This window comes from Diadema antillarum, unplaced genomic scaffold, assembly GCF_040938485.1.
Source record: "Diadema antillarum isolate AM-2024a unplaced genomic scaffold, OU_Dant_1.0 seq00000501_RagTag, whole genome shotgun sequence".
In the NCBI taxonomy this organism is placed as follows: domain Eukaryota; kingdom Metazoa; phylum Echinodermata; class Echinoidea; order Diadematoida; family Diadematidae; genus Diadema; species Diadema antillarum.
The window spans coordinates 844,403-861,311 of NW_027271458.1; the positions used below are offsets into that span (position 1 = coordinate 844,403).

The 16,909-nt window shown below is 37.0% G+C and overlaps 1 protein-coding gene across 1 annotated transcript; it reads right to left on the reverse strand.

The window, feature by feature from the left end:
• Positions 1 to 7,086: 7,086 nt before the first annotated feature.
• On the reverse strand, positions 7,087 to 16,534 carry LOC139733876 (uncharacterized). Its single transcript, XM_071644678.1, has 6 exons — positions 16,361 to 16,534; positions 13,596 to 13,697; positions 13,134 to 13,256; positions 11,026 to 12,318; positions 9,435 to 9,648; positions 7,087 to 7,451 (listed from the first exon to the last, which is right to left on the reverse strand). The coding sequence occupies exons 1-6, from the start codon at positions 16,532 to 16,534 to the stop codon at positions 7,087 to 7,089; spliced, it is 2,271 nt and encodes a 756-aa protein (XP_071500779.1).
• Positions 16,535 to 16,909: the final 375 nt, after the last annotated feature.

Genomic DNA, 16,909 nt, shown 5'->3' on the forward strand with positions numbered 1-16,909 from the left:
CTTTTTTTTTTCTTCACGCGTCATATTTTAAAGTTCGTATTCCAACAACGTATGTGTAGGTGTAACATTGGAGTTGCAAGTCTGGTTCTGAAATCTGTGTGATTAATATCGGCAAGTTTATCAGTTAAATCTCTGAATGTGTCTGAGATAAGCATGACTTCAAATGTGAATGTATCAAATATGGCAAATTTAAATTTTGAATTTCAATGTAGAAGGGTTGGATGGTGGTGCAGAAGATTTATAAACAAAAATTGCGTTTTAAGAAATAACCCAAAATATACCCAAGGATGACTGTATGTGTCTTTTTAATATGTGACCGTGCACCTCAAAACGAACATAAAGTCGCACACACTGATTTTGCGTGAGAACTGAAAATAAGTAAAATGGGTCAACCTAGCCGAACTTGACTTTTTCATATTTTCTGAAAGAGCGGGTCTTCTTTTACATTATGCTAAAATTTGGTATCATAAAATGGGCAGGAAAGTGTGTTTTTTTAGCAGTTTATCTCGAACACTTTTGGTAGAATAGTGTGATTAGGTGAGTCTTTAGATTCCCTTTTTCATTTCTGAAAAACCTTGTCCACACTCTTCACTTTTAACTCTAATATCTTTTGAAAGGATAGTGCTACTGCTTTGAAAGTTGGCATTAATTATGGACAGAATGTGTTAATGAGGCATGTTTAATTTCAGTATAATCTGATAATCCCTTCATTGTTGTTACTCTGGTGGTTTACTTCCTGTTTTTTGTCCCATTCATCGCACAGCCAGCACGGTTTGGTAAAGATTAAGCGCTTGAATAGACACTGTACTTCAAAGCCTCTTTTCTCAGTTCACACTTTTCCTGAGTTTGTGCTTTCTTTCCAATATTTAGATAGGTTAGGAGAGTCCATTTGAGTTGAGTTATACATCATTTTAAAGCTTAAAGTCTGCTCTTTGAGAATGTGGTCTTAACTAGAAATTCATGTCTGGCGACTTTTTGTTCGTTTTGAGGTGCATGGTCACATATATGCTGAGCAAAAATATAAAGAAATGTGAACAAAATCAGAAAAATATTTGAAATGTCAAATTTACTTGACTGTCAAATAGTGTCACCTGACTTGGAATTGTAACAAATCTATTTCTGTCTTTAAAGTAATTCATTGTTCTTTGCAGAAAATGTCATGTAATTGATGGATTTATCTTTTTCAGATGAAATATTTCCGTGATTCCACTTCAGCATAAACCAAGGACAGAATGTTCTTGTGCATTGCCTAAGGCAGGAGAATCTAAATGCTGTAGTTCAGAAACAGTCCTAGTGACTTTTCTTCTTTGTTCTGTGTGTGCTAAGTCAATGAGGAATACTGAGCAAAAGTCTTATACTCGTGTACTTGTGGCAAAAATCAAGATGACCATAAAATGCTGTGCGAGATTATTTTGCCGTTTTTCAATTATGACTTTGTCAGCATTTCCCTGACTTTACTTTTACTTCTCAAATATGATGTGTTTATTTAATTTTAGATTTTAATTACAAATTTAATGTTTTAATGTAGAAACATTTTTCTTCCCTCTATCTCTTTCTTTTTGGTAAATTCTTAACTCATTCTCATGAGATTCTTGACTCCCTTGTCTAAACCTGTTGAGGATGACTGATTTTGCTGCAACACGCATTTCCCATAGACGCCTGCCTGAGTATACTTGGGACTAGGCTTCAACGGTTAACTTTGGACAGGATCCACCATATTCGTGTAGGTAATTAGTCAAGTGGACTACATTATGTGTCTGAAACCAGACCTACATGTCTTGACTGCAGGAAGTTGTAACCTCTGCTGTACAAATAAGCTCTTAATGCAAATTTTGATGTGAATGGTTGTATTATTCAGTATTTGTAGAGTGCATTGTGCTATTGTAACCCCACACATTGAGGTAACACTGTACAGAACTTCTGTGGAAACAGGATGGTGAATATCAGACCATCAAATTCAATCGTTTTTCTCTCTGTGTTATGCTTCCATCATTAGAGTTTGGCCAGAAATTGGAAAGGTGGTAAAATTAAATTACAGTAGTGTAATTGCATTATTTCTCATTTTAGGTGTTAGAGGTTACTAAGTTAATGGGACAGTAAAACATGTACATGTATGTGTGATGTAGGGTTTTTTTTTCTTGCCTATGGTTATTTCTCTATACCTTACAATATTTTGAATGAATCACAAAAATAAATGTTTTAGTGGTTCGTGTATGCAATATTTGACATAAATCATTGTTTTAAAAAAAGTAAAAAAAAGGGTCATATGTGTTTAGCCTCACCCAGGGACCACACCAATAAATTTTTGCTAAGTGATAATATATCTGGCATCGATGGCTCTTTCTCATTCAGATTTTGTTAATTTGGCTGAAAACTTGGGCAAAGCAATTTTGTTTTCTCTGTTGGTGAAAAGTCATTCTTCTGTAAGATGCACATTGAAAACAAAGACAAAGAATGAACAAAACTAGGAAAGACAAAGTAATGATGTATGTACAGTATACTTTGTGTATCATAATTATGTACTCTCTGTAAGTACTTTTGTGCATGCCAAAAAAAAAAAGAAAAAGAAAAAGAAGGTATGAACAGAGTGTAGTACATGTTTCTCAGGAAAAGAAATCATGTTCAAATTGTGTTGTGTGAAACAGGGAAGAAGTATGTTTGAAGGTACACATATCTTGTGAGTGGTTTGGCTTTCTTCTGCACTCAAAGGCAGTGTGTTGAAAGTCTGCTGATTTTAGACCTTGACCCTTGAAGATGTTATTGTCTGTGCAATGGCTGTAGAACACCAAATGTGCTGTGCAAAACAAAACAAAACAACAACAAAAAATGTTCTTTGATCTCCTGTTTACACCATTAGATATGCATGTAACACCAGCCAATGGTGAGATCATTCCCAGAATATGCTACAGAGAGTGCTTATACATGTATAAGCCCACTGGACATATGACCGTGGTCAAAGTGTGTTGTGTTGCTGCTGCTGGTTTTGTTGTTGTTGTTGTTGATTATACTCAGAACTTTTCAAGAAATCTACCAGTATGCCATGCAATATAAGGGAAAGAGAGTAAGGTGAACAAATGTATAAAACTAGCAATCTTCAGCGATGTGTACTTTAAGTCTATAGACCTTTTTGGTGATTATGATAAATCAATGTATTTGTAAATAAGCAGGTAGATTAGTAACTGGTATGTAGTTAGTAAGTGTACTGTTCTGATCAACAATGCTTATAATGCAGTGTTACATTCACAGTTAATATGCATGTCGAGTTTTAACTCATATCTGTCTTATGCACAACATGGATTTCAAAGTAGATTGTGTAACACAAAGTGAAAAGAATGGTCAAGAATATCAGGCTCTTCTTACTTAACATCATAAACAACGTTAGCCTGATCGAATATTTGTACCCACTCCGTATGTCATTCTTCCAACTGTGCAAGCCATCCTATAAGTTTGTGTGTGGTTTACTACAGTCTGCGATCTATTGTTACAACATCTTAAAGATCCCACATCATGGGAGACAGAATGCCACCAAATAAATGATCTGTGCCGCAATCCACTAAAATGAAAGTTATTAGTCTTGATTCTGTTCTGTTCTCGTCTGATCTCAGTGTTTGAAAAGTGTCTGTCAGTGAGTGCAACGTCTTTGGTGTCCATCAGTGCATATTAACCAGTGTGATACCTTTATCAATCATGCCCGTAACTAGGGGGGTTCCCCGTTTGCCAGCAGCCAAAAAAAAAAAAGAAAAAAAAAGAAAAAGAAATAAAGAGAAAAAAATGAGTCATATTTGTAATTGATGAAATACTAAATGAATGAATGAATGAATGAATAGATAGATGTATAAATAAATGAATACATAGATAAATATAAATAATGAATTAATACACACTGTAAATAAATCAATATATAAAAATAAATGAATATGATCATCCAAATGTGTTCATAACAGCTGTATTAGCCAGCTCATATTGTGTACTGTCTTTAGGCTAACTTGATCTCCTTTGCAACAGATGCACCTAGAAGAAAATGGCCAACAAAACAACTACGTGTACATGTAGTAAGGTTTTCCTTTTGATGGAACTGTCAACACGAGTCAGCGGTATTTCGTCTGATTTAACTTAAGTGATCATTTTATGTATAGGATACTTTATTCACTAACTGATCCTCATTTATAAAGGGCGGTGAGTTGGCTCAGTCGGTAGCGCGTCTGCCTCACGATCACGCGGCCCGGGTTCGAACCCGAGTCTGGACTGAGCAATGTTGTGTGTAAACATACCGTCCCCTCTAGCAAGAGGCAAAACACTCTGTCCCTCGGATAGGACATAAAATGGAGGTCCCGTGTATGAGAGAGTCACAGCTCATGCACGTAAAAGATCCCGCTTCATTCATTCATCGCAAAGAGCAGGGTGTCTAACCCGGTGAAGTGGTCCCACCCCACATCCAACTGGACCCCATGGAAGACCAGCTTAGTGTAGCTGAATATGGGCTATCCAGCCATCTTCACAGATGGAAAATACAACAACATGTGATACACTATATTACTAGAGCTGGACATCCAATATGTTTGAATGAATGATAAAACTGTCACAAAGAGAAAATTAGTGGACGTATTTACTTATTTCCTTGTACTTTAGTTATATAATATTATCCATGTATATATTCCAGGTCTCATGTTACTATGTTTGTGTTCCTTGTTTGAATGTACGTACGTCGTACATTAATTATATTCAGCATTGCAATTTAGTTATAAGCATATGGGACCTATATTGAGCGGGCATCTACTTTCCACAGAAAGACAGACACAGACTCACACGCGCGCGCGCACACACACACACACACAGACTAGCTCAATATAAATGTCATCTGAACGCGAAACCAACGCGACAGCATGATGAGTCGATCATAACGAATCATGCATCACAAAGGGGAATTACCTTGATTGGAACAATTGGCCACCAGAACCGGATGTCGCTTGAAATCGACAACCGATCGATACATTCAATGTCAGCGGCAGATATGCCACAGTTCACTCAGACTATTCAGGTCGTCTTTATCGAGCGGCGTGTAAAGAGTCTCAATTGTCTCATGTAATCGGGTCCGCCTTGTGGTCGAGCACCAGTCTGTTTATTGCCTTACTCAGTCATTACGCACAGTCTCTATATCCCCACCACACAGATATAGCGCAATTATTTTTCATGTTCATCACGATGTATATTACAACTATAACAGACAAAAAACAAAACAACAACAGCATAATACCGCATATATTTCACAGTTTGAATAATTCAGTAAAAATCTGTATTTTCTTTATTGTATAATCATTGTTGATTGAATGAAACATGGCAAGCAATACGGAATAGGAATATTCTCTAGATGTACAAGATACAGCCAAGTTGCAAGTACATTCTTGTCATAACAATCTTAAAGAATGAGTTGCTTAGTGCGGTAAGTTAAAAAAAAAGTGAGCTGAATGGAGAGTTTAAATGAATTTACAGTCACATGAATCACTGGAATTTGCATCATCGCCACTCTGGCTTGACATGTTGTTTGCAAACAAACATGAATACTTTGTGGAACGAAACCAAAAAAAAAAAAATAATAATAATAATCAGTCCCTTGGCAATAATTTTGTGGAAACATGGTACAATGAATAATTCAATTATTCATTCAATATGCATTGGAATTGCCAAATTGCCAAATGGAATGTACAAAGCAAATCAACATAATTCAAATGAAATACCCAAAGATGTACAAAGAACTTGAAAAAAAATCATCCCTCTTGGTTCTCAGGCATTTTCTTCACTCCGAAACACAGTTATTCGCGACTCAAGCGGAAAACGACGAAGTCCTGTCCAATAAGAATATTATTGCAATCATCTAACGGCATTGCGTCTTTATTATGAGTATCACATCGATCAATACGAAGGCTCCAAATACATACCGGTATACCATCATTATCTCTTTGCTCACTGCAAAACCATGAAAACATTACGTGTTATTGTCATGCAAATAATCTACTCCCAGGAATCGAATGCGGATTGATTATCTGTTTCTGGATTTTTTAACATTCCGTCATAACTGGTTTAGAAACAAGATTTGCATCGTCTGAATATATTCTTCTTCTTCTTCTTCTTCTTCTTCTTCTTCTTCTTCTTCTTCTTCTTCAGGCTGCCTTGGTGTGTTGATATTAGAAAATACATGGTGCGTAGTGCAGAGGAGCCTCTGAGTGTAGTATCAATTTCTGGCATGGTTTTATAGGGATTCTTAAAGGGATGTATAGTTTTGGTTGAGATGGGGCTTCTGGTTTCCAGCTTTGTGTGAGATAACGAAAAACCTCTTGTAGAATATAAAAGATAATGTAATTCTAAGAGGAATTCAAATTTTTTTCTGATGAAGATTGGTTTTGAATTATCTTGTATTATCCAAACGAAATAGATCCTAATAAAAGGTGGGATCCACGTTTTATTAGGATCCCTTTCTTTTACTTTGTCTTTTTTGATATCTCAGCTATTTCAAACCCGACTTTTATCAAATAAACTTTGAATTCATCTTATAATTGTATGCTCTGTAAAATTTCATAAGAGGCTTCGTAGTATAGTTGTACCTCGAAAAAAGTTAAAAACTCAATCCCAATCTCAACTAATGCTATACCATCCCTTTGAATTGGCGTTTGACTTGTACAATTCATCTGGTAATGAAATCTAAGCAACTTTGTTCTGGGGACACAAATCAATATTTAGCGTACATGCATGATACATTGTACTAACAAGCACACATGTCAAAGCTTATAATATATTGCAACGATGAGTTGATTTCTTACGTCTATCTTCTCTCTCTTCCTTCTCCTGCATGCCTTGTATAATCCTTCTCTGTCAAATTCTCGCCTCTCTTCTTCTCAAAGTGTTCACACTTTCACGATTATGCGAGTTTTGCTTGCTGTCTGCGGTTTTGGAGGAAATCATGATTAGGAATGTCAAATCATAGAGATTTGCGACTGAAGAGCAATAAATGTAAACATTAGGCTTCGGCACTTCATCAAGTAAGCAAAGTCAACAGTTCTGCATAATCTGCCAATAGCAATAGTAAACCAATCACAAGGTGACATAGTTCCTGGAGGTTTTTCTCCTCGTCCTAGTAAGCCTTGACGATGCCCCATGAGGCACACCCAGCGGCCCCCAGCTCGACACCTTCTCTAGTGCTCTCTTCCTGCGACGGTCCTCGTACGACTCATCGTGGCTACTCGACGTATCGTCAATGCTGGTATGTCGGATGTAGCGACAGTTACGGAGGTCGTTGACGTCGCCGAACTCGCCATACCTGGATCCCGTGATGAGCGCGTGGCCAAAGACGGTGGAGTTCATAGTGTTATGGCTAATGCTGTCGCGTTTCTGAGAGTGGAACAGTTCCCGGTGATTAGATGCCTTCGTATTCTCTGGCTTGGCTGTCATGGTTTTCTCTGAAAAGAAAAGAAAGAAAAAGAAAAGGAACGTAATGTGTGTATAAACCAAGAATGAGTATCATAATTGTAGCTCTTTGCCTGTGATTAGGACTTTATTCAGCAACATTAAACAAACAAATCTGACTATCCTACACAGCATCCTCACTGAGCGCAAACTATACTGTTGTCTTCTTATCCACCTGAGCTTTGCTATGTCGATGTCGCTTCCGTGTACCGTTTTATATTATATGATCTATTATATCGGGGATGTGGTGCTGTGTATGTTGGTGGCAAGACTTAATTCCATTAACTGAAGCAATTCACTCTCACATGATATTCCCTCTTATTCGAATTGTTACATTGTCGAAATATGGTTTCGGAAGTTAAAAATCAAGCATTTTAAAATGTAGTGTGAAAAGAATTTATCAAATATAAGCTAAACATTAAAAGTAAAAGTCTAAGGGTGAGACAACTACACCACAAGGAGAGAAATAACACGGTAAATCTTTCTGAAACCCGTTGGAGACGTTCGCTCTCTATCTCTGCCGCTTGCAAAAGAAATTCACTTCAGCTTGTCTCGACAGGAAATGATAACCTATCGACAATGTGTATGTGAAAGTGTTAATCACTCGAATGTATTTTTTAATCACGTTTACTTCATTGATACACGGTCATTTATAACTGTAGACTTTGTTGCACCTGTTTTCTCTGAAGTGATTGACGAGGGATTACACCGAGGAGAAAAAAAGAAAGAAACTCTAATGATTCATTAGGCGAGATAAAACACGCCAAACCAACGTACGTGTCGCACAGAGCAGCTACATGTATGGACAATCTAGAATCAAGTTGCTTCATACATCCACAAGAGGTGAAGGCGTGAGAGAAGCTTTCATCTGCAGCTGTCTGTAGAGTGACGTGTGCCAAAAGTAATGCTGATAATATATATAGACTAGAGTGACTTTTGCGCGGCGCCATCGTTCATCTACGTCAATATTCAGATCGTACATCACAGTCACTACAAACACGACAGTGTCTCTGATTATGTTGATACAACAACAATACGTGAGCTGTTAATCTGAAAACGATTATTTTTCAACTCTTCTCATTACACCTGACCTTTGTCGAGAGGAATGTTTACCCAGGGAGTGACGAATATCCTGTATCTATTTTCTAATGATTCCTCGTGAGTTAATTTACCCCCATTTCAATCTGTAATGTTCTGTGTTATTGATCATTATTTTCTATCTGTTGGCTACGGCAAGACTTTGTATGCTGACTACAAAATGTATTTAAGTTACCATCGTTCACATGATCTAAATGATGTGTCTGTGTACACAAAGTCCCCCCCCCCCCCCCCCCCCCCCGGCCAATCTCTCTTTCTCTCACTATTTAATTTTTCCCCAGTCATGTTGAGGCATATTCAAGCATTCTCAGTGACAACACAAAGAATAAACATTTCCTATTGAGTACAGATATAAACTCACTTTGCAATGCCACGCACCATTTTGACGCATGCAATGATGATACTATGATAACATCTCATTTCGACCATAGCAGTTCATGGTTTCGTACGATAGTCATGTATGTTCGCTAATTTCGCCAGTGAATACTGTTGTACAGAAACTTTTAATTTTTGTTTTGTTTGGATTTAATCATTGTTGAATGCGCGTTAATGATGATGCATGATCGATAGTAAAATGGCCCTATAAAGTCTTCTTTAGGTACCTTAATTTGAAACACGTTATAATTTTGATGTTGTTACATGTTGATTGTGCATTCGGTTTATATATAATAGCAATTATATTGCTATTTTTCACAGTATACCGATAAGGATTACCTGGAATCAGAAATAGTCATTTCTGTTGGGTAATCTTCAGACATTGGAATACGTTTCGCCACCTTTGTCAAACATGTATTCTCAAATTCTTTGATTGTTTTTCATTCTGTTGACTTTGATGATACTGAATATGAAAAACACAAATGGATGAAAATGATCCTTACCTAGATTTTTCATTTTGGCGAGAAATTCGTTGAGTTTTCTCTCTCGTATCTCCTTCCTTGCTTCCTCCCACTCCAGGGCCTTTTTGATGAGGTACTCCTGGCGACGAGACGGCAGCCGGAAGTCCTCCGATGCCGCTCTCACTGTTTTCTCACTGGCCACTAGGCTCCCTTCGGAGTTACGTGTGTAGACGGGAACACGGGGAACTCGTGGAATCTGAGGAAGAATGGTCAGCAACAAATCCTTCGAGCATTATCAAAGAATTCAAGACTCTGTATTACATGTGATATATACAGGATTTTTGCTTTAGAGTTTACACCGATTATGTGCAATGGTGTTTTGATGATATTTTGCAATAATTGATAAAGTTTGTTTTATCACATTTTCAATTAACAAGCATAATCTTCTAGCATTATTATCACTATCATTATTATTATCGTGTGTGTGTGTGTGTGTGTGTGTGTGTGTGTACATGTTGTTGTTTTGATGCAGCCTTTTGCCTTTCTGTACCTCCGAGTATCTGATTAATCTTTCTTTCTGCCTCAGGTGTGATTGCGGTTACAAACTTTTCTTTGTTTTGTTTTCCCATGCAATCTTTGCTCTTGGTCTGATTCCCCACTTTTTACATGCATGATAGATGCTATAAATGATATATAATTTATAATATATAATATATAGTATATAATATATGATATATAACATATAACATATAATATATAGTATATAATACATAATATATAATATATAACATATAATATATAGTATATAATACATAATATATAATATATAATATATATTATATATGTAATATATATTACATAATATATAATATACAATATGTAGTATATAATATATGATATGTAATATATAATATATAATATATGATACGTAATATACAATATATGATACATAATATACAATATATAATATACGATATATATGCATATATTTCTATATTATTTCTTTTCCTATTTCACCCGATTTTTTTTGTCTGTTCAAGCATCAGCTGCTACAATGATGCAATGCGATGATAAAAAGATCACATTTGTTGTTTTCACATGGCATCGATTCAATCTCTTCTTTTCACATAATATGTATTCAGAAATGAGGAGTATATATGAATAAACTCAGAGCGCTTGGTAGCCAAACTAACGGACCTGTGAAAAATCACGTGAGGTTTGATGTTATTGTAATTGAAGGTAACTTTTTTTTTTAATGAATGTTATTCAAAGTCGAATGAACTTACTGCAGAGTAAGGCAACGATGCCAAAAGACAACAGATGTTACATTGGTATTCGGCTCTAACTTGCGTAAAGAATAAAGATTCAGGTTATGACAGGTTAAATGAATTATATTCTGTTTATTCTCCTGTACATGCTTGAATAAACAGAAGACACCTTACTCACGGAGAGTACGGTGCCATAATCTACTTTATGTCCTGAATCCACGTATAGTATGCCATAAATATATTAAAACGCTAAATTATTTTTGAATTCAATTATAATCATGGTCAGACATATATCACAGTGTGGAATTGGCCCTGGTTTGATTGCAATTTGATAATGGATGGCGTATAAAAGTAAAGTGACCCACCTCATAGTTTGGTATCCTGAAAGTCCGATTAGCAATCCCCACATGATATTTGTGCATGTCATCCTCTAGTTTGTGTCTCTCCCTCATCTTTTTCTGACGAGCTTTCTCTCTCCTGCTCGCCTCGTCGTCCTCATCACCAGGTTTTCTTCTTTCGCTATAATCACCCTCATCGTCGTCGTTTCCGACAGTTTCTGTCTTCACCAGACTGCTACCGACCTCTCCATGACTCTGCGCTGCGTCGTAAGAGGATGATATCGACGCTTTGGTCGAAACACTTTCCACCGCCACTGTCTCGTCGCTAACCACGTGACTACCTCTTCCTGCCTCGCGGTTCACACCAATGAGCTTTGTAGACGGACTCACTGTGATCAATTTGTCCTCTCTGATTGGTGGCAAGAGCGAATTGTTTGTGTTAGTTCGTGACAGAGATTCATGGCTCCTCTCCGTGTGCTGTTCCCGATCTGTGATGTCATTTTCATCCGCAATTGCGTTGATGAGATCAACATCCGAGTCAGTTCTCGCTGTCATGGCAACTGTCTCATTTTCTGCCTCCTTAGTTTCTCGCTGGTTATCAGACGTGCTTGGCCTTAAATAGGCACGATTAATGGAGGGGAGAGCTGTCTTCAAAGACAGACCACCGACCCTCTTCCAGAGAAAATTTGACTCGTCCACAATCCTCGTCTTTTCTCTCGGGAGCACCTCAACGAATCCAGTATCTCCATCGACAATAGTTACATGATGATGAGAAATCTTAGTGGATTTTGCTGGAGTGACACTTTCACTTATCATCTCATCTTCTGAATGACTCATATTATCAGTTTCTTCCTTGTCATCAAGCTTACCATTCGGGCTTTGCACAAACTTTTCATCTTCAACAAAGGTTACCCTCCTTTCTCTCTTACCCATTAACGTGTCAACACTCATACTGCTGTCTGTTTGATTTTCGTTCAGTTTCTTTGTGGAGTGTTTCAATTCAGATGACATGTCTGTAGAACATATGCCACTATCGATTGATTCGATATCTGTGATCGACTGCGTAGAGTTCTGATTGTTTGGTGTGTTGTCAATACTGCGTAGAAGTGTCTGCGTGTTTAGCACATTCCTTATGGTGTCACTCTTTCCCGTGTAGAAATAAGTTGTCGATCTCTCCTCCGTCTCTTGGTTCGATGATAATCCATCTTCATTTGGTGTTTTCTCAAAATCATCTGTAAACTTTTGACTTTCCTCCTCTCTCTCTGCCACCTCCTCCTCCTCGTCCTCTTGTATATTGTTAAGAGACGATGCTTCTGCTACCTGTCGATTGAGAACCAAATTTACCGTGAAATTGATGCCACGGATATCATGGTATTGTACTCAATAACCAATGTTGCATTTGAAATGGGTACTGAGTAATCATATCATGTTTCATTTTTGTGATAATCTCAAGCTGCTTTATTTCAATATCGGTGAAAATTTTGCAATAGACGTAAAGAAATATGCATGTTTGTGCAATGCATCAACAACCTCTCTCCGAAGCACAATGAATCATTCAGAAGCCAAGCTATACGCGCTACAGGACTTGTCACAATGACTGATTTAGAGGACAATAGGAATCCTAATACCTGGCACGTTTTTCTATTCTACAATAGTCTCAAGGCAATGTCCATTTATCACATCTGTACAGAGATAACAGTCTTACGAAATGAATACTGTATAACGTACATGGCTAATGTAATGAGGAGATAGAAAACGAAATATGTCGAGACGGCAGGACAGATAGCAATTAGAATAGACACAATGGATACAGATTATTTCACACTCTCAAGAGTTTCCGAAAGTAATAACTTTCACAGTTATTTTCATCTCAATGTTAACTTTGTAACACAGTTTAGAATCAAAGAAGTGATTCATAGAACGCAAAGAAACAAAAGAAATAGGGCCTACTGAAGGATAACATTTTCACAAATCAGCCATTTCGAAGTTAACAGCATCTGACTGTTTATACCGTCATTATCTTATGAAGAAACATGAGGAAAATCATGGGGGATTTTACGGGTACAGTTAATAGTATCCCTGAACTTGACAGCAAGTCTATCTGAAGTACGATCTTCAAAGAACAGTAGTAATACCTTTTGCCTCTGTATAAGTTTCTTCTTGCCTCTCTTCATCGTACTCTCGAGAAACTTCTTGGCGGCTGCCTCCCGGTCCTTCACAGCCTGCTCTCGCAGCTTCTGCTGGACCAGCCTTTGTTTCTGATGAACAAGAAAAGTTCGGTACCATTGGTACTTCTAGCTTGTATAAAATTTGATACATGTGATCAGTAATGAACGTAAACTTCATATGCAACACATCATCACGCAGGTTTCTTTGTTCCCTCTATATTTTCGGAGCTTTATTGCAGTTTTACAACCAAAATAATGATGTCTGCTCAGGAATTTTCTTACAGCACAGTAGATTTCATGCTGTAAAACTCTTCCAACCCATGGAAGATAGCTATCAGAAGATGGTTAGCTTGAATAGTCCCGTGTTTTCTATCGAATGAAGCTGCTTTAAACAAGCATTATGCAAACAAACTCGGCTATAGTGTTTACCTGTATGTAAGATTGTCTCTGTAGTCGTCGCTTTTCGTTCTGTATCTTAATGAGATTCCTGAAGGCGTGCTGCTGCCCGTGTGCAAGCTTCCGTACAGCATCCTGTGGAGACGAAATTGAACAAGGAAAGTCAGCGATGCTGATTGGCTGGGACCTGGCCACGTGATAACAATCATGTGCTGATACCCGCATTGTATGTCACGTGCGTACATAAATAATCACTTTATTAATTATTTTCATATAATGATTATATAAAAACCAAGATTTCTGCAAAACAACAAAAGTAATGCAGGCCAAAACTGGATGAAAATATCTAATTACTCTCTCTCTCTCGCACAGACAGACAGACAGACGAAAATGACTGAGAAATCCTGACTGAAATTTTGAGATCATGAACACAGGAAGTTACTTACATTTATGACAATATCTCCGATACCTCATTGAGATATAAATGTTTTAATGTGATAAGCACATTGATTTAACTTGCAATTGCAATCCGCATCCTCTTCATTTTGCGTGATGAATTTTCAAAACCATCATCTGTATAATTATTAGATTTATGATTATCTGTAAAAAATGTTTATATGTATTTCTTTTTGAATGGCTGAGTACACGTTAGCAGGTACCATGTCATGCCAACGACAGGGCTTGGGATGAAACCATGATTACAGATACTAACCGGAACCCAACGTTATTGAACCATGTTAAGAAAAATCAATTTATTTATATTATTATTTTGCCGCTAATTTGCGTTTTATTAACACCAAAAATAAATCTGTCGTTGTCTCTGCAGAAAAAAAAAAGGTGCAGCATGTCAGTGATGCGCACACACACGCACAAAAAATATATACACACTGCACCTATATATCTTACTTGTAAAAGCATATAGGTACGTGATATCGATTCATCAGACATCACTTTGATTCCATGCATGTCGTTACAAAACGAGAAAGCATATATTTTGTAATGTTATCTTTGTTCTTGTATAGAGTATCAGTCTCTTTTGATTATAGCAAGGTGATCGATTTATATAACATATTAGTAGTGTGAAATATGCAAATTTCAGCAGACACTTCCGATGTGCCGAAGGAGAGAAAATCCGGTGCTTTGTTCGAACAGTTTTGTCTCCATAAATGCCGTTATTTTTCCGCTTTTTTTCCCCCAGTGGTTCTGCATATGAATATACTAACAGTTCAATAGCAGTAAAACCAGCTGCCTGTCTATAATGTGTGTTTGCTATCACCGAGTTATCATCGGCCTGGGGGTGTACCGATTGACGAAAATCGGGCGAGTGCCAATGATCGATCGCATAACTTCCTTGATGTGAGCTATTTCCATCTATATATAGGAAAGGTCGTTAGACGATGATAATGTTGAGAGAGCACAGTGATGAAAATAAAGTAAATAAACTAATTTTCTCTTCAGAATTTTTATTTTCTACATTTCTGGCTATTTCAAAATTGTCTGAAAATTGCCTTTATCTGGTTATTTGCATCCTTGATTGTGCAAGTGTAATGATCATGTAGAAGAGGAATATATTATGATCGAAATACATGTCTTACCAATACCATGCACATAGTCACACATATCTGTCTTCCAGTTGCTTTCTTTGAACAGCAAGAATTCAACTTTCTATCAATATGACACTTCTTACTCCACAAAAGAACATTAGATTGTGACCTAGTAACTTACAAATAGTGTGCATTACATAGAGTTACCTCTGCATATGGTTGTAACCAATGATTGGATGCGCAGTGCATAAAAACATAAATATTAAGTGAATAGCATTTGTTTTGTATTGATCACTTCATGAGAATAGAACACCCTATTTTTTAGGTAAAGCATTTGGCAGTCAACGAATTATACTTCGATGCACTAAAGAAAGCTGAGAAAAGTTACTGTATCTAATTGTCTAATGAATTATTTCAAGTCCAGATTTGTCACTACTGCAAAATCAGTCGCAACAAAATGAATCATTTCGCAACGTTCAAACTGTTAATAATCTTGATCAAAGTCTGATTTGCAAAGTAAAACCCAGCTCTCATCTTTTTTTAAATGATGATAGTGGAGACAGACGGCAATTACTGAGATGTAGTTTTGAACAAATTAGGTTGCCAGTGCCTAATGTGATAACAAATATCTGGCACATTTTTGTATATACAAAAATTCTAACAAATTAGTAGTAATGGTTATCGTTACTGTGAATGGCAATCCTTCTCTTTTTGGATTTATCAACCATTTTTCTGCATGAGTCTCTGGCGATTGCTTTCATACATGCTGAAGATGTTATAAGATTATGATGTCAAAAATCTATTATGGTTCTCGTAATCATATCTTGTTATTAAGTTGGATGGTCACGTTACTTAAATTTCTAGAGATATGGTATGCTCTCACTGACCGTGCTTAGAGCAACCATTGAATCAACCTTCTTTTACATGTGTAATTTTTAATCTTAAATCAAAATGACACTTGTCTTTTTTCCCCCTGTCGTAAGTGTCTGTTTTAGGATTTATTGTATGTCACTGTAATCATTTCTAATTCAAGTTCTGTCGAGTAAAGTATGCTGGGTCACTGCCACGTGGCTTTCTGCTGATGTCTATCGCGCTAATGGTGAAGGTCTTAGATTTAAAAAAAGAAAGAATTGAAACAAAAAGATTTAAAGATCTAATGGCATACAGTTGTAGATGGTAGCAGGTAGTGAGTGATAAACAAGATTAAAAAACAGTGATAATCTAATAGATGAGGCAGAATTATAGATCACTTACATTTTGGTCTCGATACCATACATCCACCTGCTTTCTGAGGGCCACCATCTTGGCGTGGTTCTGGCATCGGATATCGGCACTCAGTTCTGATGCCTTGACGCTCTTCAGACTACCGATGTCGTCTGCAGACAGAGTCTTCAGACCCTTAAGTGCTCTCGCAGCCTTTGCTGTCATGGTAACGGATTCTCCTCCCCGCCAGTGAAAGTAAGAACATGTACGTCTTCCTGGGTTGTCGTTTTACACCATCCTTGAACTACATCATCATTTACCGACAACACTATTGGCCATGCTTGTGGATTGATCTGCAGAATGAAAAGAACATGTAGTCTATTTCATTGTGGTTGCGTTATTAAGACTATATTTTTAACTGAAAATTAGTTCTTTGTAGGCAACTTATCACCAATTGATAATGTATGAAAGCAATCATTTCATCAATTTAGACACTCAACAAAATGTAGATCGGATGAGTGTGCACAATCTAGCGAAGAACTCCTTCCTGTAAGTGCCTAACCTAATGCAAACGTCAGTGGTCTATGAACTACGAACAAT

Excerpts from the sequence above, each read along its gene's own strand:
- LOC139733876 (XM_071644678.1), bottom strand. The coding sequence starts at position 16,534 with ATGACAGCAAAGGCTGCGAGAGCACTTAAGGGTCTGAAGACTCTGTCT. Across the intron at positions 13,257-13,595 it reads AGAGACAATCTTACATACAG|AAACAAAGGCTGGTCCAGCA; the intron begins GTAAACACTATA and ends CTTGTTCATCAG. Across the intron at positions 9,649-11,025 it reads TCAGGATACCAAACTATGAG|ATTCCACGAGTTCCCCGTGT; the intron begins GTGGGTCACTTT and ends ATTCTTCCTCAG.